The sequence below is a fragment of the Mustela lutreola genome, chromosome 6, assembly GCF_030435805.1.
Source record: "Mustela lutreola isolate mMusLut2 chromosome 6, mMusLut2.pri, whole genome shotgun sequence".
NCBI classification, from domain to species: domain Eukaryota; kingdom Metazoa; phylum Chordata; class Mammalia; order Carnivora; family Mustelidae; genus Mustela; species Mustela lutreola.
The window spans coordinates 157542847-157569699 of NC_081295.1; the positions used below are offsets into that span (position 1 = coordinate 157542847).

The 26853-nt window shown below is 52.9% G+C and overlaps 1 protein-coding gene across 6 annotated transcripts; it reads left to right on the plus strand.

The window, feature by feature from the left end:
- Positions 1-1521: 1521 nt before the first annotated feature.
- On the plus strand, positions 1522-26416 carry PGBD1 (piggyBac transposable element derived 1). 6 transcript variants are annotated; one of them, XM_059176153.1, is made up of 6 exons: positions 1522-1868; positions 6980-7062; positions 7970-8371; positions 20504-20633; positions 21373-21469; positions 24553-26416. In XM_059176153.1, the coding sequence occupies exons 2-6, from the start codon at positions 7039-7041 to the stop codon at positions 26105-26107; spliced, it is 2208 nt and encodes a 735-aa protein (XP_059032136.1). In that variant the 5' UTR covers positions 1522-1868; positions 6980-7038; the 3' UTR covers positions 26108-26416. The 6 variants fall into 6 exon arrangements, with proteins under 6 accessions (XP_059032136.1, XP_059032137.1, XP_059032140.1 ...); XM_059176154.1 differs by lacking the exon at positions 6980-7062; XM_059176157.1 differs by lacking the exon at positions 6980-7062 and having other exon boundaries at positions 7975-8371.
- Positions 26417-26853: the final 437 nt, after the last annotated feature.

Here is a 26853-nt window from a genome sequence, read left to right on the forward strand (position 1 = left end):
GAGTCCTTTTTTTTTTTAAGATTTTATTTATTTATTTGACAGAGAGAAATCACAAGTAGACGGAGAGGCAGGCAGAGAGAGAGAAGGAAGCAGGCTCCCTGCTGAGCAGAGAGCCCGATGCGGGACTCGATCCCAGGACTCTGAGATCATGACCTGAGCTGAAGGCAGCGGCTTAACCCACTGAGCCACCCAGGCGCCCCGAGATGAGTCCTTTTTTAAAGCAGTTTTAAAATAATACTTCTCGGGTCCCTAGGTGGCTCAGTAGGTTAAGTGTCCGCCTTTGGCTCAGGTCATGCTCCCAGGGTCCTGGGATTGAGCTCCATGTCTGGTGCTCTGCTGAGCAGGGAGTCTGTCCCTCTCCTTCTGCTCCCTTCTCTGCTCCTGCTCTCTTTCTCTCTCTCTCAAATAAGTGGGATCTTGAACAAATAAGTAAAAGAATACTTTTGCTATCAAAGTTGAACATCTACTTGCATGTGAATTGGTCATTTATAATTCTAATTTTGTGAACAGCCATGCTCACATTTTTCTGGATTTTTTTAATTAGATTTTTCTTTTACTTTTAAACAGCAGTACCCTTAAAAATTAATAAGGGAGCTGTATGTAAAATTTTAAATGCACGTGCTCTTTGACAGATCAATTCCAGTATGTAGTATTTAAGCTGGAATTATTAAAATACATGAAGATATTAAATGTTCTCTGCAGCGTTACTTTATGCACATTTACACAGACACATAAGTACACACATACTATACAACAATAGGGACAATTAGGTAAATTGGGGTGCATCCATACAATGGAAACTATTAAAAAGTAAGCTGATATGGAAAGATCCAAACTATCTTAACGGAAAAGGCTAAGGAGCAAATTCATGTGAACCCATAAGTGTTTAAAAATAAATAGCTTACATATTCACTAAACAAATGTTTATTAAATGCTACTATGTGACTGGTAGTGTCCTGGGAAAACATACACAGAGTACCATTAACCATTAACCAATAACCATTAACAATGGTTAGCTTTGGGGATGGGGTACTTTTCATTTTATAGTTTCTGTGCAATTTTAATTTTTATTTGGCATGTATAATCCGCATATTTAAATTTTAAGAATTTGTGCTGCTTGCTCGATTGTAATTGTTCACTCATCTAACCAGCAAGCTGAGAGTATCCTAAAAAGAGAGACTCCCATCTTGTAGGGGTTTTGTTCTTGTTGTTTTTAAATTAATTTGACAGAGAAAGAGCACACGCAGGGGGAGCGGCAGAGGCAGGGGGAGAAGCAGACACCCCGCTGAGTAGGGAGCCGGATGCGGGGCTCGATGTGAGGACCCTGGGTTCACGACCTGAGCCAAAGGCGGACGGTCAACCGACGGAGCCCCCCAGGTGCTCCCCATCCTGTGTTTAATTGAAACGGTTCACAGAGCGGAGGGGCCCGCCCGAGTCCTCCGGCGCGTGCGCGGGGAGGCGGCGGGGTCCTCCGGGCGCACTAGAGAAGGGCGGCGCAATCCTAGAGAGGCCGGGACCGCGTTCCGAGAAAAGCCGCTGCTCGGCTGCGCGAGCGGCGGAAGGAGGCGCTTGGGGACCTTCGCGCTCAGCGGTCGGAGCCGGAGCCGGAGCCGGAGCCGGAGCCGGAGCCGGAGCCCGAGCCGGAGCCCGAGCCCGAGCCGGAGCCCGAGCCCGAGCCCGAGCCCGAGCCCGAGCCCGAGCCGGTGGCGGGCGCCGCGTCTGTGCTGGACGCGTTCCTTGAGCTTTGGGTCCGCTGACCAGCAGTCGGACCCGCAGGCGTTGCGCGCCCGCCTGGTGCCCCCGGGGTGCTCCGGCCGCCGCAGGTGCCCTGCCAGCCGCCTCCGCCCGCCGTGCGGCCCGGACGCCCGGTGAGAGCCGGCCTCGGGGGCTTGTGGACGGGGCCTCGGGCGCGGGGCGGGAGCCGCGCTCGCCGGCGCTGTGTGGACGGGGCTTCTTAGCTTGGGGGCGGGAGTCACGCTGGCTGTGGTGGGGCTCGGGGCTTCGGACCTCGCAAGGCGGGAGCCTGGCTCGCTGGGGTTGTGGACGGCGCTTGATGTCGGAAGATGGGAGATGCGCTCTCTAGGGCTGTGTGGACGGGGCCTCCGACCTCGGGGGGCGGGAGTCAGGCTCGCTAGAACTGTGTGGATAGGGCCTCTGTCGTCGGGGGACGGAAGCCAGCTTCGCTGGGGCTGTATGGACAGAACCTCTGACCTCTGGGGGCGGGGGCGGGCTCGCTGGAGCTGTGTGGATGGAGCCTCTGTCGTCGGGTAATGGGAGCTGGGCTCCTGGCCCTTGTGGATGGTACCTCGGACCTTGGTGGGCAGGAGCCAGGCTTGCTGGGGGCTGGGTGCACTGGGCGTCTAACCTCGGAGGGCTGGAGCTGGGCTCCGTGTGCGGGGGGGGGGGGGAGGTTGTGGATGGGGTCTTAGAGCTGGGGGGAGTCAGGAGCCAGGCTCTCTGGGCCTGCGTGGACGGAGCCTCTGACCCGGGAAAGCAGGAGCTGGGCTTCCTGGGGCTGTGTGGACGGACCCACTGACCTTGATGGGGGGAGGGCAGGAGCCGGGCTCGCTGTGGCTGTATGGACAGGGCTCTGTCGTCAGGTGATGGGAACCCCGCTCGCTGGGACTTGTGGACGGGAGGGGACCTCTGACCCGGTGGGGCAGTGGGAGCCAGGCTTGCTAGGGCTGTGTGGACGTGGTCTCTAACTTCAGAAGGTGGGAGCCACTCACTGGGGCTGTGTGGACAGGGCCTCTGATTTTGGGGGCGGGGGCTGGGCTCCCTGGGGCTGTGTGGATGGGGCGTCTGACCTCAGTGGGCAGGAACTGGGCTCGCTTGGCTGTTCCGATGGGGCTTCTGACCTCAGTGGGCAGGAGCTGGGTTTACTGGGCTGTGTGGGGAGCTGGGCTTACTGGGCTGTGTGGATGGGGCATCTGACCTCGGAAGGTGGGAGCCTGGCTCCCCGGGGCAGTGTGAACAGGGCCTCTGACCTTGGATGGTGGGAGCTGCACTCGCTGGGGCTGTGTGGACCGGGTTTCTGTCATCCGGTGACAGGAGCCCGGCTTCCTGGGGCTGTGTGGACGGAACCTCTGACATCCAGGGGTGAGGGCTGGGCTCACTGGATCTGTGTGGACGGCGCCTATGACCTCTGTGGGCAGGAGCCAGGCTTGCTGGGGCTGTGTGGACAGGGCCTCTGACTTGGGAAGGTGGGAGCCGCACTCGCTGTGGCTGTGGTGACGGAATCTTTGACCTCCGGGGCGGGGTGGGAGGAGGGGGGAGTCTTCCTCGCAGCAGCTGTATGGATGGCATCTCTGACCTGGGAATACAAGAACCAGCCTCTGGGGCTGTGTGGACCCGGACTCCCTGGGGCCTCTGACCTCAGGGACTGGAGTCATGCTTGCTATGGCTGTGTGGACGGGGTGACTGAGCTTGGAAGGTGGGAACTGGGCTCCCTGGGGGTGTGTGGACGGGACCTCTGACCTTGGTGGGCTGGAGCCGGGCTCACTGGGATTGTGTGGATGGGGCTCTGACCTCGGAAGGTGGGAGTCGGGCTCCCTGTGGCTGTGTGGACGGAGCCTCTGATCTCGGGGGGCAGGAGGGGCGGGAGCCAGGCTCGTTGGGGATGTGTGGATGGGGCCTTTGTCTTTGTTTGACAGGAGACAGGCTCGCTGAGGATGTGTGGACGAGACCTCTGGCATCGTCCGGCGGGAGCCAGGCTCCCTGGGTCCGTGTGAACGGGGACTCTGTTGTCGAGGGACGGAAGCCGGGCTTATTGGGGCTTGTGCATGGGGCCTCTGACCTTGGGGAGCCGGGCTTGCGGAGGCTGTGTGGACTTGGCTCTGACCTCGGTGGGTGGAAGCCAGACTTGCCGAGGCTGTGTGAATGGGGCTTTTGACCTCGGTGGGTGGGAGCCCAGCCCGCTGGGGCTGTGTGGACGGCACCTGTGACCTCTGGGAGTGGGAGTTCGGGATTGCTGGAGCTGTATGGACAGGCCTCTGACTTCCGTGGGCCGTAGCCGGGCTTGCTGAGACTATGTGGACAGGCCTCTGATCTTGAAGGGTGGGAGCTGGGATCGGTGGGGGTGAGTGGACAGGGCCTCTGACCTCAGGGTTGCGGGGAGGCAGGAGCCGGGCTCACTAGGGCTGTATGGACTGGGCCTCTGTCGTCAAGGGACAGGAGCTGGGCTCACTGGGGCATGTATACGGCGCCTCTGACCTCGGGTGGGTTCGGGGGAGCTGCTCACTGGTGCTGTGTGGACACGCCTCTGACCTGGGTGAGTGGAGGCTGGGCTTGCTGGCGTCCTGGGGACAGAGCCTGTCGGCGGCAGACGAGAGCCAGGCTTGCTGGGGTTTGTGGATGGGGCCTCTGACCTCGACGGGGCAGTGGGAGCCAGGCTCCCTGGGACTGTGTGGACGGGGACTCTGACCTCAGAAGGCGGGAGCCCACTGCCTGGGGCTTTTGGACAGAGCGTCTGACCTTGGGGGTGGGCGGGGGAGCCAGGCTCGCTGTGGTTGTGTGGATGGGGCCTCATAGAAAGACAGGAGCCGGCCTTGCTGGGATTTGCAGATGGGACCTATGACCCGGGAAGGCCTGAGCTGGGCTCCCTGGGTCTGTGTGGATAGGGCCTCTGACCTCGGGGACGGGAGTCGTGCTTGCTGCGGGCTGTATGGATGGGGCCTCTGACCTCCGTGGTCGGATGCTGCGGTCTCTGGGGCTGTGTGGACAGAGCCTCTGACCTGGGGGTGGGGGGCGGGCAGGAGCAGGACTCGCTGGGGTTTTATGCACAGCCTCTGTCATCGGGGGTCAGCAGTCGGGCTCTCTGGGGCTCGTGGAGGGCACCTCTGACCTCGGCAGAGCAGCGGGAGCTGGGGTCACTGGGGCTGTGTGGACGGGGCCTCTGACCTTGGGGGGCTGGGGCAGGGGGGCAGGAGCTGGGCTCGCTGGGGCTTGTGGATGCAGCCTCTGACCTCGGGTGGGGTGGGGGGAGCTGGGCTCTCTGGGGCTCTGTGGACGTGGCTCTGACCCCAGTGGACAGGAGCCGGGCTTGCTCTGACTGTGTGGACAGGGCCTCTGACCTTAGGAGGAGCTGCGTTCGGTGGGCCTGTGTGGATGGAGCCTCTGACTTTGGGGGCCAGAGGGCTGGGAGTTAGGCTCGCTAGGGCTCTGTAGACGGGGCCTCTGTCGTCAGGTGAGGGAGCCGGGCTCGCTGGGGCTGTCTGGATGGAACCTCTGAGCTCCAGGAGCGGGCGCCTTGCTCGCTGGAGCTGTGTGGACGGGGCGTCTGACCTCGGAGGGTGGGATTCGGGCTTGCTGGAGCTGTGTGGACAGAGTGTCTGACCTTGGAAGGCGGGAGTTGGGTTCCCTGGGACTGTATGGACGGGGCCTCTGACCTCGGGGTTGGTGGGGGCAGAAGGGGCAAGAGCAGGGCTCCCTATGGCTGTGTCAAAGGGGCTTTGTCATCGAGGGACGGGCTCTGGGCTGGCTGGGGTTTGTTGATGGGGCCTCTGACCTTGGGGGTCGGAGCAAGGCTCCCTGGGGCTGTGTGGATAGGGTTTCTCACCTCGGAAGGCAGGAGCCAGGCTCCCTGGGACTGTCCGGACTCAGCCTTTAGGGACAGGCCGGGAGCTGGGCTCCCTGGGATTGTGTGGACAGGATCTCTGACCTTGGGCGGTGGAACGGGCGGGAGCCGGGCTTGCTGGGGTTGTGGACAGGGCCTCTGACCTCGGTGGGGTGGGATTCAGGCTTGCTGGGATTGTGTGGACAGGGCCTTAGTCATCAAGGCATGGGAGCTGGGCTCATTGTGGCTTGTGGACGTGGCTGTGATCCCGGTGGGCGGGAGCTGGTCTTGCCAGGGCTGTGTGCTCAGGGCCTCTGACCTCGGGGTGGCAGGAGCCAGGCTCCCTGGGGCTATGTGGACAGAGCCTCTGATCTCAGGGGATGGTGGGGTGGACGGGAGCCCGGCTCGCTGTTCTATGTGGCTGGGGCCTCTGTTATTGAGGGATGGGAACCGGGCTCTCTGGGGCTCGTGGACGGGGCCTCTGACCTCGGTGGGCAGGAGCCGGACTCACTGGGGCTGTGTGAATGGAGCCTCTGACTTCTTGGGCTGGGGGCCAGGCTCGCTGTGGTTGTGTGGACGGGGCCTTTGACTTGGGGTGGGGGGCGGGAGCCAGGCTCACAAGGGCTGTTGGAAGGAGCCTCTGTCCTTGTATGGGTGGGGTGGGGGGAGCCGGTGAGGGACTGGATTTGGATGGCCGGTTGGCTGGCTCTTCTGGGAATATCCTGGATAGAGATCCAGGATCTCCTTGAGGAGAGAATATCCTTGAGGACAGAGGGGTTTCCTGCGTCAGATAGGAGGTGTAGGCGGGCATTTGTACTGGTGCTTGGGAAATGTGCCCTCCTGTAAGGGCCGTCCTGGCCATGAGGGACAAAGTGGGTGGGGAAAAGTCGAGCAGGTCAACATGGCAGTGACGTGAGGAGTCTGCAAAGGGGGTAGGGACTGTGTCTTTTATTTTGGGGTTTCTAGGGAATAGGGACTGTCTTTTAATTTGGGGTTAGCATTGTGCCTATAAAATAATGTGCTTGGTAGTTTACTGAATGACAAACCAGTAACAAAACAAAACACGGAAGGTCAGATCCTGGGGTGTCTGAATCCAGTCCACAGAGGAAGAGTTGAAACCCTGTTTTTGGTGGGGGAGTTGTGTTGAACGTGGTCAGAATGGTGCTTTAGGAAATACTAATGCAGTGACAGTAGAACAGGCTGTGAGGCAGGGATACCACACAGAACGTTATTGTAGTCGTGAATGTCGGTGGTAATGGGGAATACAAGGGAGGGAGTGGCTGTAAGAGGTGTTCTGGAGGATTCCCTGGACCCAGAATGCTTATGGAAAGGGGCAGGGTTTAAACCTGAATGCATCGGGGTGGTGGTGATGCCAGTGGGAGTGGGGAGAACAGTGAGTGCAGCTGTGACGGCCTCCGATTTCAGCTTGGGATGTGTTGAGTTTATGACCCAGGAGGATCTGGAAGGCATCCTACTGGCATTTTATGATGTGCGTCAGGAACGAAAAGGTGAGTTGGAGTCAGCCAGAGGCTTGTGTATTCTTGGAATAGAGATGTGCTGAAATTGGGATTAATGAGATCATAAAAGGAGAGAGAACTGAGAGAAAAAAACCTTGAAGCATGTGTTTCAGTTTCCTATTCTTATGTTAAAAAATTAGTTGAAACCCCAAACAGTGTCTTAAAACGTCCTTAATTTATTATTTTTCATGGTTCTGTGGGCGGACTGGCCATTTCTATTGGTGGGGTTACCTGTGTTGTGATCAGCTGGGAGCTGGGCACTGCTGGACTTCAGCTGGGGCCTCTGGGGTCCCGTCCACGGCCAGTCCGGGCTTTCCCAGAGCGCAGCAGGCCCGCTGCAGTGTGCCAAGGGCTGCGACATGCTTCCTCTTGCAAAGCCGTTTTTGCAAAACGTTTTGGCCAAAGCAAGTCCTAGGTCAGCACAGACTCAAGGGAAGAAGAAACAGACTCCACCTCCTGAGGAAAGGAGTGACAAAATTTCATCCTAAGAAATTCTAGGGGACATGAGACTTGGGAAACAGTCTGTCTCCCCTGCATTTGAGGTGGGCTCTCTGTGGGAAGCACACAGACGAGTAGGTTTGGCTCTGCCGCGGATCCAGTTCTCTCCTCGCTCCGGCTGAGGCAGAGGCTGCTGGAGCCTTCTTCCTGCCTCCCATCCTTCACGTCCCTTACCTGCCGGCTCAGCCCCCTTAGGGTTCAAGATAGATTCTGATGGTCACTGGCAACACAGGCAAGCAGGCTCTGTTTGTGAGCATGACTTAAACGGTGGGGACAAAATACATGTTTCCGGAGTTCTGAAGCTCTTATATTAATACATTATTGATCCATTCTTACATCTCGGATGTGGAACAACATTTTTAAAGTGTAGATCTGGGCTAAGTGAACCTTTTCCTTTAAGCTCAGCATGGATGAAGCTTTGCCAGGCCTCACACCTGAAAACGGAGACAGCCTTGTGAAAGTGGAGGAGGAGGACCCCCCCTGGGAGCAGACATGGGGCTCGAGGGAGAGCAGCCACCACGCTCAGGAGCTCTGCCGCCTGCGCTTCCGGCAGTTCTGCTACCGGGAGACCCCGGGGCCCCGCGAGGCGCTGAGCCGGCTGCGGGAGCTCTGCCGCCAGTGGCTGCGGCCCGAGACGCACAGCAAGGAGCAGATCGTGGAGCTGCTGGTGCTGGAGCAGTTCCTGACCATCCTGCCCGAGGAGCTGCAGGCCTGGGTGCGGGAGCAGCAGCCGGAGAGCGGGGAGCAGGCGGTGGCCGCGCTGGAGGACCTGGAGAAAGACATGGGAGACCCAGGACAGCAGGTTGGTGAATACCTGACTGTTAGTTTTTGTTTTTTTTTTAAATATTTCATTTATTTATTTGACAGACAGAGATCACAAGTAGGCAGAGAGGCAGGCAGAGAGAGAGGAGCAAGCAGGCTCCCTGCTGAGCAGAGCCCGATGCGGGGCTCCATCCCAGGACCCTGAGATCATGACCTGAGCCGAAGGCAGAGGCTTTAACCCACTGAGCCACCCAGGCGCCCCTGACTGTTAGTTTTGAACTTTTTAATTTTTTTTTTGAAGATTTTATTTATTTGTCATAGTGAGCACAAGCAGGGGGAGCAGGAAGCAGAGGGAACAGCAGACTCCCTGAGCAGGAAGTGTGATGTGGCACTTGATCCCAGGACCCCAGCGATCATGACCTGGGCCGAAGGCAGATGTTTGACTGACTGAGCCTCTCTTACTACTTTTAAATAATTTATAACTGACAGAAGTATCTGGAAAGGTAGCACAGAGAACTCCTGTATCCTCTTCACCCAGATTCACCAGTGAACGCTGGATCCTGATGTGCCCCCTTGCGTGTGGGAGCTGCCCCCATCCTCTTCGCGCCTGCGCGGTGTGTGGATCACACACACACTCACGCTGTGTTTTCTTCAACCAGCGGGGTTCTCGGGGACACCTTACTTGTTTATGTAGGAACACTTAAGTGTTCAATATGGATTTCCGAAGCATGAGCACACTATTTTGTGTAACCAGAAGACAAAAATCAAGTTGTAGAAAATTGAAATTGTTACGTACTATGATATACAGAGGAGTCCATGTTCACATTTTGCCGTATCCTCCCAGGAGTGGTTTTGGCCAGTGTCATCCTGCTCCCAGGATACAGTCCGGCTCACACGCTGCATCTGATCACTTTCCTTTAGTGTCCTTGAACCTGGAATAGCTGCCTGGTCTTCCTTTGTCATGACACTGGTATTTTTGAAGAGGACAAACCGGTTACGTTATAGAACACTCATAAATGTGGGTTTGTCTTCTACTTTTCTCACAGTGGAGTCCCACTTGTGCATTTAGGCCAGAACCCCCAGAAGCTCCGTGTTCTCCGTGCGTCCCGTCAGGAGGCACACGGTGATGTGTTGTCCCATTATGAGGCTAAGGGGGGTCTGTCAGATGTCTGCAGTGTAAAGTGACCATCTCCCTCTTCTAATTCGTAAGTAACCCTTGGGAGAGGTTTGAGATCGGGCACATACCCTGTTCCTCATTAAAGTCCCACCCACTAGCGTCAACACCCACCCCCGTTTGTTCTCCTGCCTTCCTGGGCGGCGACTCTGGGTGGGCCTTGCCTCTGCTCTGTCACCACAAGCTCCGGGTGTGGAACAAAGTCCGAGTCCTGGTGCGTGTGCAGTCCTTGTCTACTGCACGGATGACCATCCTGTCTTGCTCCTCTGTCTTACTCGCTGCCGCTTTAGAAGAGGACCGCGGCTCATCTGGCCCTCTGCAAGATGTCCCTAAGTACTGTGCAGTCTGCTTCCCACCAGGATGCCTTTTCAAGGTGAACCTTTTGTCCTCAGGCTTGTGTCTGTACTCAGGGACAGGACATGTACCCACTGGTGTCAGAGTATCAAGGAGCCTCTTTGGAGAGTCAGAGCCTCCAGCTCCTGCCCAGGGTAACTGGCTTGAAGTGTGAACCTCCAGAGCTCTACCAGAAGAACCCCCAAGAAGTGATAATCTGTGAATATTGGTATTTTGACAGTAAGTGTAGAGTAAATGGTTCATGTAATAATGTCATCAGAGGGAGAGGAGAATGTATCGGGCTCACATTGCTTGTGGTGTTTACCCACAGCATACAGCATAAATAGGCCTTGATATTACCCTACTTACATGGCTAACGGTTCTTTTTTTTTTTTTTTTTTTAAGATTTTACTTATTTATTTGACAAGAGACACAGCGAGAGAGGGAACACAAGCATGGGGAGTGGGAGAGGGAAAGCAGACTCCCTGCTGAGCAGGGAGCCTGATGTGGGGCTCGATTCCAGGATGCTGGGATCACAAACTGAGCCAAAGGCAGATGCTTAATGACTGAGCCACCCAGGTGCCCCATGGTTGATGGTTCTATATTATTTCCTCAGCTATGAAAAGCCAGCATTACAATAAAGCCCCAGAATGGTTTATGTGAAGTTGAGAGGTGGTAGGGAGCCCCACAGTGGGCAGACATTACCACTTACTTAGGAGAACATTCATCTGCTGGAAGCAGTTTCATTTTCACTGGAGATAGGAGCGGGGGAATGAATGGAGGTGGGCAGTTGTCAGACTGGTGAGGATGATTGACCAAAAGATAACAGCGGTCATAGGATGGGAGATTCTTTCATATAAGTGAATTTTTTTTTTCTCAATGATTTTTTTTTTAATTTAAATTTTTCAGTGTTCTTAGATTCATTATGCACCTCACCCAGTGCTCCATGCAATCCGTGCCCTCCTTAACACCCACCACCAGGCTCACTCAACCTTCCACCCCCCACCCTTCCAAAACCCTTAGTTTGTTTCTTAGAGTCCACAGTCCCTCATAGTTCATCTCCCCCTCCGACTTCCCCCAACTCACTTCTCTTCTTCTCCCAGTGTCCTCCTTGTTATTCCTTACGCTCCACAAGTGAGTGAAACCATATGATAACTGACTCTCTGCTTGACTTATTTCACTCAGCATAATCTCTTCCAGTCCTGTCCACGTTGATGCAAAAGTTGGGGATTCCTCTTTTCTTATGGAGGCGTAATACTCCATAGTGTATATGGACTATATCTTGATCGATTTGTCTGTTGAAGGGTATCTTGGCTCTTTCCACAGTTTGGCGACTGTGGCCATTGGTGTTATGAACATTGGGGTACATATGGCCCTTCTTTTCAGTATATCTGTATCTTTGGGGTAAATACCCAGTAGTGCAATCACAGGGTCATAGGGAAGTTCTGTTATTAATTTCTTGAGGAAGCTCCACACTGTTTTTCCAAAGTGGCTGCACCAACTTGCATTCCAACCAGTAGTGTAAGAGGGTTGCCCTTTCCCCACATCCTCTCCAACACACGTGGTTTCCTGTCTTGTTGATTTGGGCCATTCTAACTGGTGTAGGATGGTACCTCAGTGGGGTTTTGATTTGAATCTCCCTGATGGCTAGTGATGATGAACATTTTTTCATATGTCTGTTAGCCCTTTGTATGTCTTCATTGGAGAAGTGTCTGTTCATGTCTTCTGCCCATTTTTTGACGTTTTGTGTTGAGTTTGAGGAGTTCTTTATAGATCCTGGATATCGGCCCTTTGTCTGTAGTGTCATTTGTAAATATCTTCACCCATTCCATGGGCTGCCTCTTTGTTTTGTTGACTGTTTCCTTTGCTGTGCAGAAGCTTTCGATCTTGATGAGGCCCAAAAGTTCATTTTCGCTTTTGTTTCCTTTGCCTTTGGAGACATATCTTGAAAGAAGTTGCTGTGGCCGATGTCAGAGAGGTTACTGCCTATGTTCTCCTCTAGGATTTTGATAGATTCCTGCCTCACATAGAGGTCTTTTATCCATTTCAAGTTTATCTTTGTGTATGGTGTGAGAGAATGGTCGAGTTTCATTCTGCTATACCTAGCTGTCCAATTTCCTAGCACCATTTATTGAAGAGACAGTCTCAGGTACGTGAATTCTTAAAAGCTGCCCGAGATGGCTCACAGAGCCAGAAGCCAGAAGCCAGCGGTCATCTGGGCAGAGTGATGACCTGCTGTGGTTTCCTGCATCCCTGCAGGGAGGCACCACTGCTATGGTGTGTGTGATCGGGATGAGAATGCTTTTTGGGCCCTCAGGAAGCAAGTCTTGTCATTTTCAAGTGCTTTTTAAAAAGTATATATCCTTTTAGCTCCTCAGTATTCTAGAGACTCTAGCTAAAGGCCTACCAGTTATAATCCCAGCACATTTCTCCAGGTTACTTGAGACTACATGAACTGAAGACCACTTCCTAGGCTACTGGCATCCCTTTTCCTGTGCTGGTATTTTCAAGGGATAGTAAGTCAACCAGCATGGCTAAAGGGTAGGGTTTATTTAGCAGGAGCATGAGGGAGGAATGGGGAGATCACGTGGCAACATCTTACAGGGTTAAAGTTTGGAGTCTCATTAAACAGGTGCATGCTGGGTGGCTCAGTCAGCTGCATCTCTGCCGCCAGCTCAGGTCATGATCTCAGGGTCCTGGAATTGAGCCCCACACTGGGCTCCCTGCTTAGCTAGAAGTCTGCTTCTCTCTCTCCCTCTGCCCCTCTCCCAGTCATGCTCTCTCAAATAAATAAATCTTTTAAAAAATAAATTCTCTCCTTATGATGTCCTTTTGCCATTTTAATTACTATGTGTCTTGGTGTGGAGCACCTTAGGTGGATATTTTGGGGGGATCTCTTGCCTCCTGTATAAGGTTTTATTTATTTGAGAGAGCAACAGGGAGCATGAGCAGGGCGAGGAGAAAGGGGAAAGGGAGAAGCAGACTCTCCGCTGAGCAAGAAACCCAGTGCAGGGCTTGATCCCAAAACCTTGGGATCATGACCTGAGCCAAAGGCAGACCAACTAAGGCACCCAGGCATTCCAAGAGTCTGTTTTGATTTCTTTTCCCTTTGTTTTATTTTCTAAATTCCACATGTGAGTGAAATCATATGACATTTGTCTTTCTATGAATTATTTCACTTAGCATCATATTGATCTAGATATCCTTCCATGTTGTTGCAGATGGCAAGATTTCATTTTTTTTATGGCCAAGTAATATTCCACTATAGAAATATACCATATTTTTATCCATTCATCTGTGGAGGAACACTTTGCTTCCATAATTTGGCCACTATGATGTTGTATAAACACAGTGGTGCCTATATCCTTTTGAATTAGCATTTTCATATTCTTTGGGTAAATATGCAGTAGTGGGATTTCTGGATTGTAGGGTAGGTCTGTTTTTAATTTTTTTGAGGAAACTTCATACTGTTGTCCACAGTGGCTGTACCAATTTGCATTCCCACCAACAGTGCAGAAAGGTTCCTTTTTTCCATATCATCACCAACACTTGTTTCTTGAGTTTTTGGTTGTAGCCATTCAGACCGGTGTGAGGTGGTATCTCCTAGTTTGGATCTGCATTTCCCTGACGCTGAGTGATGCTGAGCATGTTTTTCATGGTTCTGTTTGCATCTGTATGTTGTCTTCAGAGAAATGCCAGTTTGTGTCTTCTGCCCAGTTTGTAGTTAGATTATTTATTTTGTTGGTGTTAAGTTCTTTATATATTTTGGATGTCATTTGCAAATAGCTTCTGCCATTCGGTAGGTTTTCTTTTAGTTTTGCTGATTGTATCCTTTACTGTGCAGAAGCCTTTTATTTTGATAAAGCCCCAATCGTTTATTTTTGCTTTTGTTACCCTGGCCTCTGGGGACATATAAAAAAATGTTATGGACAATTTCAGACACAATACTGCCTGCGCTCTTGTCTACAGTTTCTGTGTATGGTTTCAGAAAGCGTGGCAGTTCCATCCTCTGTGTGGCTGTCCAGTTCTCCCAGCACCGCCAGCTTGTGAAGAGACTGCCTTTTCCCCATTGCATGTTCTACCTACTTTGTCGAAAATTAATTGACCATAACATCATGGGCTTATTTCTGGGCTCTCTAGCTGCTCTGGTGATGTGTGTGTTTATTTCTGTGCCAGTATCTTACTTAGTTACTGCCTCTGTGGAGTAGAGCTTGAAATCGGAGATTATAACACCTCCAGCTTTGTTCTTTTTAATGATCGCTTTGGCTATTTGGGAACTTTTGTGGTTCCACACAGATTTGAGGACTATTTGTTCTAGTTCTGTGAAAAACTAGTACTGGTACTTAGATAGGGATTGCATTAAATCTGTAGGTTTCTTTGCATAGTGAGGATATTTTACCAGTTACTCTTTTTCCAGTATATGAGGAGGAGTATCTTTCTGATTGGGTCATTGTCCGTTTTTTTTTTTTTTTTTTTAAGATTATTTTTTTATTTATTTGGCAGAGAGAGAGAGATCACAAGTAGGCAGAGAGGCAGAGAGGAGGAAGCAGGCTCCCTGCTGAGCAGAGAGCCCGATGCGGGACTCGGTCCCAGGACCCTGAGATCATGACCCGAGCTGAAGGCAGCAGCTTAACCCACTGAGCCACCCAGGCGCCCTCATTGTCCGTTTCTTTCACCCAGGGTTTGTAGTTTGCAGAGTACAGGTCTTTCACCTCCTTAATTAAGTTTGTTCCCAGGATTTCATTATTTCTGGTGCAGTGGTAAATAGGACTGTTCTGTTAATTTCTCCTTCTGCTACTTTTTTACAAGTGTATGTATAGAAATGCAGTAGACTTTTGCGTACTGATTTTGTGTCTTGTGACCTTACTGAATTCATTTACTAGTTCTCATAGGTTCCTGGCGGTCTCTAGAGTTTTCTCTGTAGAATATCATGTCACTGCAAATAGTTTCCCTCTTCCATACCAATGTGGATGCCTCTGATTTCTTTTCCTGTCCTGATTGCTGTGGCAAGGACTTCCAGTACTACGTTGAATAAAAGTGGTGAGAGTAGAAATTCCTGTCTTGTTCTTGATCTTAGGGGAAAAGTCAGTTTTCACCACTGACTGTGATGTTGGCTTTGATTTTTTCATATATGGCCTTTATTAGGTTGAGGTATGTCCTCTCTAAACCTTCTTGAGGGTTTGTATCATGACTGAATGTTGTACTTTGTCAAGTATTTTTTCTGCATTTATTGAAACGATGATTTCAGTCTTTTTGAATTTGTAAGACTTGTTTTGTGGCCTAATATGTGATCCATTCTAGAGAATATTCTGTGTGCACTTCAAAAGAATGTGTATTCTGCTGCGTTAGTATGAAATGTTCTGATTCTGTTAGATCTGTCTGGTCCAGAGTGTCCTCCAAAGCCACTGTTTCCTTGTTGATGTTCTGTTTGGGTGACTTGTCCGGGGATGTGCGCGGGGCGTTCAAGTCCCCTGCTGTTACTGCATTACTCGCAGTTTCTTCATGTTTGTTATTAACTATTTTATACATCTAGGTGCTCCCATGTTGGATACATAAGTATTTACAAATGGTATATCTTATTGTTGGATTGTTCCTATTATGTAATATCTGTCTTTGTCTCTTGTCTCTGTTTTCAAGTATATTCTGTCTGATAGAAGTGTTCTACCCACGCTTCCTTTCACTTCCATTTGCCAGATGACTGCTTTTCTGTCTCTTCACTTCCCATCCGCCTGGGACTTAGGGCTGAAGTCTCTTGTGGGCAGCATAGCGCTGGGCCTTGCTTTTCTGTCCATGCCATCATTTGTGTTTTGATTGGAGCATTTATTCCTTTTACAGTCAAAAATTATTGACAGGTATGTACACAGAGCCTAGAGCCATTTTGTTACTCTTTTATGTTTTTTAAAGTTCTTTTCTGCTTGTTGCGGAAAATCCCAGGTGACTGAGGAAACTCAAATGGCACACGGAGAGACGGGAGAACACAGCTTTATTAGCGCTAGTGGGCCCAGTGGGATCGTTCCCAAAGACTGAGCACGACAGGGTTAGGAGAAGTTTTTATGGTTACAGGCAATGGGGGATGGTGACAGGGTGTTTTTGAGGTCTCTCAAGGCCAAATGGCCCTTCCACTTGGAAGTATAATCTATGTGGAGGTAAGTCAAGAGAGTGCTAAATCACTTAGAGGGCTGTTTCTCTTTCTTATTTAAACAGGACTGGGCACCTGGTCATTTTCTTGTCTCAGCAGGAGCAAAGACTTGTTATCTTGTCTTAGTCAAATGGGATGGCTATTTGGTCTTTCCTTGGCCCCAGCTGGAGCAAAGGGGAGCTGGGGCGGAAAAGGGGCTGGAGCCGGGAGTTTCCGTCCACCTCATGCTCTCTTGCTTTCTTTGCTCATGGTGTGTTGAGTTTCTTCAGTAAGATTACTTGGATTCCTTCGTTTTTTGCAATTCACTGTTTTGATTTGTGGTTACCATTAGGCTTGTGCATAGTATCTGCACCCGGCAGTCAGTGTTAAGTCAACGGCTGCTTATGTTTAAACCCATTCTTTACTCTTCCCCCTCCGCGGTTTTGGTATGTGGTTTCATATTTCCCATCCTTCTGTTTTGTGGATTCCTTGGTTGACTTTTACAGCTACACTTGATTTTCTTCCTCGCGTCCTCCCTGCTGTCCTATTTCTGAGTACGGGCTTCCCTTCCCACTCAAGAGTCCCTCGACCGTTTCTTGTCAGGCTGGTTTAGTGGCAAGTTCCTATAACTTTTGTTTGTCTCAGAAGCTCTTCCTCTCCCATTCTGAGTGATAGCATTTCTGCATAGAATATTTTGGGTGGCAGGTTGTTTTCTTTACGCATTTTGAATATAACTCGCTACTCCCTTTTGGCCTGTGTAGTTTATCCTGAAAAACCAGCTGATACCCTTATGTGGTTTTTCTTTGTATGTAATGGTTTTCCTTTTGCTGCTTTTAAAAGTTTCTCTTCCTGAATTTTTGCCATTTTAATTACTATGTGTCTTTTTATCCCCCAGATATTTCATTTATTTATTTATTTGAGAGAGGGAGAACGACCATGAGCCAGGGGGAAGGGTAAAGGGGAAAGCAGGCTCCCCACTGAGCAGGAAGCCCGCTTCAGGACTCCATCCCAGGACCCTGAGATCATGACCAGAGCTGAAGGCAGAGGCTTAACTGATTAAGCCACCCAGGCACTCCTGATTTCCGTGTGTGCTGGTGCAGACCATCTTTGGGTTGACTTCACTGGGGGCTCTCTGTGCCTCTAGATTTGGAATCCCGTTTCCTTTTCCAGATTGGGGAGATTTTCAGCTATTAAGGAAATTTTCTGCCTCCCTTCTTTCCTCACATCTGCGATTCCTCTAATGTCAGTTATCATGCTTGATCTATTTTCATCATTTATTCATCTTTGTTCTTTCTGTTCGGCTTGATTACTTTCTGTTCCTCTATCCTCCAGGTCATGGATCCATTTTTCTGCTTCCTTGTCTACTCTTTATTCCCTCTCGTGTATTTTTAATTTGTTCTTCTCCTCCGATTGGTTCTTTTTTATCTTTCCTGTCTCTTTAAGGGTCTCATGGAGATCCTCCGCTCTGAAGTCCAGTGATTACCTTGAATCTGTCCGGTACATTACTTACCTGTCTCGTCTGGACGGTGTTCCTCGGTCTCATTTGTCTCTCCTCCGGTGTTAGGACGGTCTGCTACGTCTGCGGCTCTTCTAAGCAGCGGCCTCGTGGGGAGTTGCGCCTGCCGGGCAACGTGCCCCACTCATCAGGACACATGCGTGGGGGGTCTGTGTTGTGTGCGCCCCAGGGCTGTGGGGGGAGCTTCGCATGCCCTCCGGGCTCCCTCCGCCTGCTGGAGCCTCGTTGGGTCCCTGTGAGTCCGTCTGAGGCTGCCTTGGGCTCGAGCTGAGACAGTCCCAGTGTTTGCCAAAGAGGCAGTGGCACCGAGTCGCGAGGTACCCTGTGTCCACCCCCGCGCAGCTTCAGAGCAGATGTTTGCCCCGCTCTGCCCCGGGGGAGAGTGGGACTGGCCCCTCTGGGGACTGCTGGCACACTGCCAGGCATGTGGCCTGGGTCTGGATGGGCTCGGGCTCAGGGTGCGTTGGAGGGGGCAGGGCTGTGGCATTGGCAGCTGGTGGGTAAGGCTGGCCGTGAGGGGTGGCCAGGAACCCCTTTAGAAAACTCTTGCCACAAGCCAGATCTGGAGGCCCCTGAGCATGTGGACGCGCCTTGTGGTGTGGCAGGGCCATCCAGGTCCCAGGGAGGAGGGCACTGCAGCGCCCAGAACTGCTTCGGAGGGACTGTGGCTGGAGGCGAATAGGGGGCGGAGGCTTGCGGGGAGCGCAGCACTGGCCCGGCCCCCACTGGCTGCAGGACGCTCAGAGGGCGGCACACAAAGCTCGTGCCTGCAGACCGCGGGCATTTCTCACACTGATGCTGCTCTGCGTCTCCCAGCCGCAGACAGCAGGGCTCCCGTCTCCTCCCGCCCGCCTTTCCCAGAGCTCAGCAGGGGATCTTTAAAGTCCCCGCTGAAGCACCCCTGATCCGATGCCCTGGGGGAACCCGGCCGCTCTGTTTCCGCAGCCAGAGGCTCTGGGCTTCATCTCCCGCCGAGGCTCCCAGGCCAGGCAGGGTCTGCTGCTCTCCCCTCTCAGTGCCCAGGGTGTCCGCCCCCCTCCACAGACAGTGGCAAGGGTCTGTCTGCCTCCTGACCGCACCTTCGCCCTCCCGTCTTCTCTCACGTGGCTGCTTCTCTGCATTTCGCTTGCGAGAGTCTGTCCTGCCAGTCTCTGCGGCATTTTCTGGGCTGTGTGTGCTGAAGCGGATGCGACCTCGTTATACCCACGGTACCAGGTAAGCTCAGCGCGCCCTGCTGCACCGTCTCCCCTGGATGGCTCTCGACTTCCCCATGTCGCTGCACTTTGCTCCGATGCCCCTGCACCTGCAAGGATAAATGGAGATGAGAATCTGAACTTGGGATTATTCTGCGCGGGAAATCCTCTTTTCAAGCAGCAGCACGGTGCCCGGCCCCTGCAGTCCTCCTTCCTGTTTGATCACTGTGGGTCCCTTTCGGATGGGCGGCTTCCGACGAGGTGGACTGCCCGCCTTTCCACCTCCTGCCTACAGTGGCTTCGTCTGTGGGAGGGTTTTCGTCTCCCAGAGAGCCCCCCGCGCCCCGCACACACCCGCACACAGCCGCTGCTGCTGTCTGCTCCGCTCCCGCAGCTCTCCTGCAGTCCCGTCTCCCCTTGCCGCCCCGCCCCCCCCCCACCCCCCCGCCCCGGCCTAGGTTTCCCTGGAGCACTAGCTTCTTCCTCCTGCTTATTTTCATCTGTGACTTTAAAATTCGCTTTATGTGACAGGGCACTGCTATAAAGCACTTGAAGAGTTCCACTTGGTGTTGTGGGTGGGGGACCCTGCAGTTTTAGAACTAGGTTCCGGACAGAATGGGGACAGTTGTGGCCGGCCACCTCAGTTTCAGGCATGTTAGAGGCTGTGCAGCGCCCCCCCCCCTAGGGCACTGCTCCAGGCTCTGGTGGCTCAGACAGGACGCCCGTCTTCTCCCCCACAGGGCCTGCTCCCCCGCGACCAGTCAGAGGCAAGGACGCAGCAGGGTCCCAGGTGAGCAGGGTGCCCGGCTCACAGGGGTGTGGTGGGTGGCGGCCCGCTTTCCCGCCATCTCCTCCTTGCCCTTGTCAGGCTGGCGGCCCTCACCGTGGGGAGCTTCTCCAGCAGCTTGTGACAGGAGTCAGGGCACGGATGCCTCCTGCGGGGCCTGTGTGGATGACCTGCGCGTGCCCTAGTCTGCGCTGTGACAGGAGGCACAGCCACGTCTCAGTGTGAGAGGGAAGAGGCAGACCCCTGCGTGCGCTTTATCTTGGGGGCCTCCGCCGTATCTCCCCCACCTGGCTTCCAGGATTCTTCCTTCCCGTTCTTGGTTTTCTGGCACAGACCTGACCTTCAGGATGGTAATGATGGTAACGCAAAATTTCCCGTCACCACCCCTTAGCCTCTCAGTGGTTCAGTCATTTTCCTAGTCATTTACCTAATTATTAAGTCTTCCATCAAGGCCTGTGTCGCTGAATCGGTTTTCTCAAAGCACGTGGAGTCAGTCCTCGTGGAGTCCTCCCCTCCCTTGGTCCTTTCTTGTGGCTTCTAATTAGTTCTTGTGCCGTCTATTCTTAACGAATATTTTATCTTTAGGAAAATAACTGTACAGAGAAGAAGTCATCTACATGTTTTTAAATCAATACAGTTGATGCTGTGGGTCGCACTGTGTCCCCCTGAAAGGTACTCTGCAGCCCTAGCACTGTAGGTACCTGTGAACGTTAGCTTATTGGAAAGACACTTTTGGAAATGGGATGCAGGTGAGATGCGGTCGTCCGGGATCAGGGCGGGCGCAGGTCTGGTGCTGTCCTTAGGAGAAGGCTGTGTGAAGGCAGACGGGAGGGACGCATCTACAAGCCAGAGAACACGGATTCCTGCCAACCACCAGCAGCCAGGAGGAGGGCAAGGATGACCCCCCGCCCACCGCCAAGACCCTCAGCGAAAGCACGGCCCTCTGGGGGGGGGCTGTGCCACTGCCCCTGGAGTGGGGGACGCGCCGTTCACAACAGGACCCCCAGCTTTACCACAGGGAAGACTAAGAGACCGTCTTTTGCTTTTTTAGACATCAGTGAAGACTGAGGAAGAAGCCACCCAGGCCCTTGTCACAGAGCAGTGGCCACCTCCGAGTCGGATCCCCGGGAGCCCCCATGGGAAGTCGGCTCAGGAGAAGGTTCCAGACGTCTGTCTGATGGGTGAGGGCAGCCTCTGGCCAGTCCTGTGTCTGTGCGCACCTTCTCCTGGCATTAGCTCTGAATGACCCTTGTGAGCCAACATTCCCGACAGCCCGTCGCTCTCCCTTCCCCTTCTCTGTCCTCTGCCTGCGGACTTGTCCCAGCCCTTGCCCTTTCACATCCCCCCATCTTCTTCCGTCACTCATCACTCAGCTTACTGGCTCTGGTCCCCTTCTCGCTCATCCCTCCGTACTCCCTGACCCCCTCACGACTCCTCTGCTTCCCGTCTTCTTTCCTATAAAGGGTTCCACGTAAGTGTCCAGTTGAGCCATCTCCAGTCTGGAAACCGCACACATGCCTCTGCCTGATCCCTTCTTTACCTCAGAGAAGCTCTCTTCATGCTCCAAAAAGACTATTGTCCTCACATAATTTTCTTTAAATGTGCTTTATCTTGCTAGACCCTCTTCCCAGCTAACTGACCTTCCTCATTATCTTCCCGTACTGTGCCAGACTTTGTAGGGCTGCGGGACAGCACTCCTGGGACGCCTGATGATTACGTTAATTTGAAAATCCTATTCCCAGGGCGCCTGGCCAGCTCTGGCAGTAGAGCAGGCGACTCCCCATCTCGGGTTGTGAGTCTGAGCCCCACCTTGGCCGTAGAGCTCCCTGAAAAAGACAATTCTGTTCCGTACTCTGGAAATTTTTGTTTTCCTCTTTCTTAATTCAGGCAACAGATGACATATAAATTGTATTATTTTAGCTGAAGAAGTTGTAACTGAAGATGGATTATTTAATACAAAGACAGAAACTTCTCAAGAAACGGAGCACGCTGCTGAGGCCCCAGGAACAGCCAGTAGGTGAGTGTCCACTGGTCCACAGCTGCTTCCCTGGGACAGTGCAGGACCAGTAACTCTCACTTCTGTCACCGCGGGAGGCCCGAGTCACCGGGACCTACCAGTATCGCATTACACAAAACCTTCAGTTGGGCACAGTTGCCTCCAAGAATCCCATCCTGACTCCGTTTACCTTTCCTCCTTCCCTGAGCGCCCTTAGGTCTTTGTGGAACCACAGAAGAGCCAGAGAAGGCAGAGAATTTAGACAAGAGTGAGGCCTGTTGTGGCGGTGGAGAGAGACCTCGCGTTAGCAAAGTGGCTGGTGGTGAAGGAAGTAAAGACAGCAGCGGGTGCTTGGTGCCGGCTGCGGGCATGGAGCACGGGGACTCCTCACGCAGGACAGGAGGGACCGGGTCAGAGGCAGAGGGCTGCGTTCGGGTGAGGCCATGAGCCCCTCCGAGCTGAGGAGAGGAGAAAGGAAACAGTGCGCGGGAAATTAGCCTGCCTCAGGGCAGCGGCGGGGGGGCTCCGAACCGCAGCTGAGTGAGAGCGGAAATGTCTTAAATCCTAAGAAAAGTGAAACTGTTCATAAAGTCCACAGGCCTGAGCCAAGGTCCACCGAAGGAGATGACGCTTTGTGAGTCCTCGTGCGCGCGCAGTGGGAATCCGGTGGTGTCCGCCGGGGGCGCTTGGCCTCAGAGCCCAGAAACCTGACTCCCCAAGTGTCCACCCGCTGCGGCCCCGCCAGCCACAGTTGCTTTACCTCCTTTTCCTGCTACTCGCTCCCCTTTCCTCCTTCCACCATTCTGGGCCATGAGGCGCGTCCATCGTCAATATGTGTTTGTATAAAATACGCACTTTGGCACGTTTTCAGACCTGCGCGTGTGTCCAAGTACTCACAGCCGCCACGGAGCCCGCAGACCCTCGGCAGGGACACCGCTGCGCGCGGCTGACTCCGCTCCACGCCCTTGTGGGGGCACTTCTCCGGGCCAGACTACCGGCCGCAGGACTGCCCAGTCCGAGGACGTGTCTCGGTTCGCTTCTGCTCAGTACCGCTGCCTGGACTCGCGGAGAGAAGCACCGCCTGTGCTCAGACCAGCCGGAGGAGGCTCCTACTCGCCAGCCGGTGTCATTACCCAGTTCTGGCCCCCGTGACTGCAGGACGGTCCCTGCGGCGCCAAGTACTAGGTCTACAGCGGGCAGGAGGCCGCCTCTACACATGTGCCCTCCCGGGACCGGGAGTGCAGACGGCTTCCCGGAGGCCCTGCCCGGCTTCCCGTTTCCCACTGGATGAAAGGGACTCCGGGGACGTCTGGCGGAAAGAGGCTGGTGGCACCGAGTATCGGGAACGGGATTGGAAGGACTGGCGTGGACCGGGTTCCGGCCTTTACTGGACCGCAGCTGCCTCCGGTAGCCCTGGCTTTCCGATGAGCTGACTCGAAGAGGCACGGGCTGCAGGCAGGACAGTCGCAGCCTGCCACTGTCCCCGAGCAGATGGTCTGGGAAAGCTGCTCGGGTTTCTGTCACAGGCCCGACGAGCTACACGGTGTGGATCCAGGATCAGTGATGAGCTGATGGGAGAGGCGGAGGAAGAGCGGTGTTGGACTCTCTAGCCGCTGTGCTTACGCTCCGGCTTTCCACCCGGTTTCCCTTGGCTCCACCCGGTCAGGAAGTGCCTTGTCCCTGCGGGGCACAGCCCGGGAGGGCACAGCGTGGGGCCGGGGAGGGGCCATCTGGACAGGACTCGGGGCTGGGCCGGGGTCTGGGGCTGCAGATGAGGTGGGAAGGAGAGAGGCCGAGGAGGAACCACGCGGGCGCCAGAGAGGGTCAGAGCTGGGGGGGGAGGGTGTGGCGGGAGCGGGAGCAGGCGGCCGGGTCAGCGGCACTTTCTGCCTGAGCCCTTCTGGGGCCTCTCTGGAGCCGGGCGCGAGGGTGTGGGGCTGAAGCTTTGAGAAGGATGAAGAGGTGAAGTGTGGAGAGCGGGGAGCGAGGGGCCGGGGAGCAGGACTCCAGACAGGGTGGTGGCTGGCCGAGTCTCGGAGACCGACAGGGTGAGCAGGGAGCGGCGCCCACGCGGGGGCGAGGACTGGAGAAGCCTCAATGGCGGCCTGACCCGGCGCTGAAGTCGGGCTGCAGAAGGTCCCTGGGCAGGTGCTCGGGACGATCCCGGCCAGGGAGGGGCTGAGGTGGCGGACCGCGGGGTCAGCCGACTGAGCAGGAAGGGAAGTGGAAGCAGGAGGCGGGGAGGGGCCGTGAGATGGGAGGGCAGAGGCGTGGGGCGGCGACACGAAAAGACGGGACAGCGGCCTCCGCACAGGGTCCCCGCAGCGGGAACGTTAGGCGACGCCGAATGGGCTGCGCGTGCACGCTGGAGACACCCGGGACAAATGCTGTAGGCAAACAAGTAAATGCATGCTGCGGAAGTTACAACATATTCTTTTCAGTGTCTTTCCCCCTTAGTCTAGACTGTTTCTTTACCAAGAGGACACGAGTGGGGAAATCCAAACTTCTCAGATAAAAAAAGAAGCGTGTGTAGAATGTTTCTCGTCTTGGTGACATTAGCTTCCTTCCTTGTAAACCCCATAAAAACCAGTTCAACGGCAGTTAAGTTTTAATTTCTCTTGAGTTTCTCCCCAGAACAGTGTGTCCCCCAGCTGAACGTAGAGCTGGGAGAGACTTAATCCTTCACACTCAGAAGTGCTGAGGGAGCCCAGTAAACAACGACCCCCTTCCTTGTCCAAGTTTTAGACGAACTGATGGAGATACAGGAGTAAAAGAGATGATTCTGGAAACCTCAACTTCATTACCAACAGAAGCTTGGCTAGGAAAGGAGCCCCCCAGCAGACCACCTCCTACACAGGCCTGCCTGGTACAGCTTGGGGCCAAAAGGAGCTTGGGGCATCTGCCACCTGCTCCCAAAGAGGGAGGTGCTGCCCGGAGATGCCCAGCTCCTCCTTCCAAACTCACAGCTGGTTGTCCCGAGGAGTGAGCGCAAGCCAGGGAGAGGCCACAGCGTTAGGTCCTAGGAGTGAGAAGCAGGTAATCACACAGGATTCATGTTATAGTGAGACTAAGGATTTTTGTGTTGTTTTCTTTTTTCATTCCAGAGATGGCATGCCCCAGCCACCTTGTACTTCTGTCCCTGCTGACAGGACAGTTGCGCATTTGAACACCCTGAAGGACCGTTACCCGGGTGACTTGTGGGCCCGAATGCACATCTCCTCCTTGGAATATGCTGCAGGAGACATGACCCGCAAGGGGAGGAGAAAGGACAGAGCTCGGGTGAGTGAACTGCTCCAAGGCCTTGCATTCTCTGGGGACTCAGATGTGGAAGAAGATAACAAGCTTGAGGCCCACCACGCTCAAAAGAAGCTAAAGATGTCAGATGTACCAGAGAAGAACTGGACCAAAAGAGACATTAAACCCAACTTCCCAAGCTGGTCAGTGCTGGATTCTGGACTTTTGAATCTCAAGAGTGAGAAGCTGAACCCAGTAGAGCTCTTTGAGTTATTTTTTGATGATGAAATATTCAACATGATTGTCAATGAAACCAATAATTACGCATCTCAGAAAAATGTCAGCCTGGAAGTCACAGTTCCGGAAATAAGGTGTGTCTTGGGTATCTTGCTTTTGAGTGGATTTGTGAGGCGTCCCCGAAGGGGAATGTACTGGGACATCTCTGATGCTGACCAGAACCTGGTTAGAGATGCAATTAGAAGGGACAGATTTGAATTGATTTTCTCATACCTACATTTTGCAGATAATAGCCACCTAGATCAAAAAGATAAGTTTACAAAGTTGAGGCCTCTCATAAAGCAAATGAATAGAAATTTCCTCCTGTATGCTCCCCTGGAAGAGTACTATTATTTTGGTAAGACGATGTGTGAATGCTTTGACAGTGACCAGTTCCTGAATGGGAAACCTCTTAGAATTGGCTATAAAATCTGGTGTGGCACAACCACACAGGGTTATCTGGTGTGGTTTGAGCCTTATCAAGAAGACTCAGCAGTGATGGTGGGTAAGGATGTCGATCTGGGTTTAGGTGGGAATCTAGTGCTGCATTTTGCTGATGTTCTTCTAGAGAGAGGCCAGTATCCCTACCACCTGTTTTTTGATAGCTTCTTTACGAGTATCAAATTGGTGTCAGCCTTGAAGAAAAAAGGACTGAGGGCAACAGGAACAATTCGAGAGAACAGGACTGAAAAATGTCCCCTCATGAATGCAGAACATATGAGGAAAATGAAGAAGGGATATTTTGATTTCCGAGTAGAAGAAAATGAAGAGATAATTTTGTGTCGTTGGCATGGCGATGGCATTATCAGCCTGTGCTCCAACGCTGTGGGCATAGCACCAGCCCGGGAGTTCAGGGGTTCTACTAATGAGGAGGACGTCCACCAGGGAGCTCAGCCGGCCCTAGTGAAACTGTATGGTGAGTGCAGGGAAGGTGTCGCTAAAATGGATCAAATCATTTCCAAGTACAGGGTGAGAATAAGAAGCAAGAAATGGTACTCAATTTTGGTGAGTTACATAATTGATGTGGCCATGAACAACGCCTGGCAACTACATAGAGCCTGTAACCCGGGCACCGCTCTAGACCTCCTAGAGTTTCGGAGATACGTTGCACATTTCTACTTGGAGCACAACGCTAATCCATCAGATTAAGGCAGAAAAAATGAACATGATGCCAATATTAACAGGACAAAAATATCACAGGTACAAATCCGATTGTACCCTTCCAAAGCAAACCTGATGCATGTAATGGAATTATTAAGTAAATATTTTTTAAAAAGACGAGCATCTGTGTAGAGTTTCAAAGACTACTGTAACAAGTAATTTTTCAAAAATTATCTGTAAAAATGTTGAACTGAAGTGTTACCTTTTTCTATGACTAATTTTTGATGTGAGATATGGGAAATCATTTGTTGAATTGATTAAAGAGGTACAGTTTCATTCTTTCAGCACACAAATTAATTTTTTGTGGAGATTTTTAAAAAATGCAAGTGCTGTCATAGTACACAGGGTGGTGCTGAATCTGCAGTTGAAAATCCAGGCAGATGGGTGGCTCAGTTGGTTGAGCAACTGCCTTCAGCTCAGGTCACGGTCCTGGAGTCCCGGGATCGAGTCCCACATCAGGCTCCCAGCTCCATGGGGAGTCTGCTTCTCCCTCTAACCTTCTCGCCTCTCACGTTCTCTCTCACGGTCTCTCTCTCAAATAAATAAATAAAATCTTAAAAAAAAAAAAAAAGAAAAAAGAAAAGAAAATCCAGGCAGAGCCCATGACATAAAGATGATCTAAGAAAGACCTTAGGTGATAACAGGCTGAAAACCTCAGTGCTGCTATAAAACTGGACCAGATGGTGGGCAGGGGAGGAGGGCCAGGCCAGCGCGCTGGCAGGGGGTACTGTAAA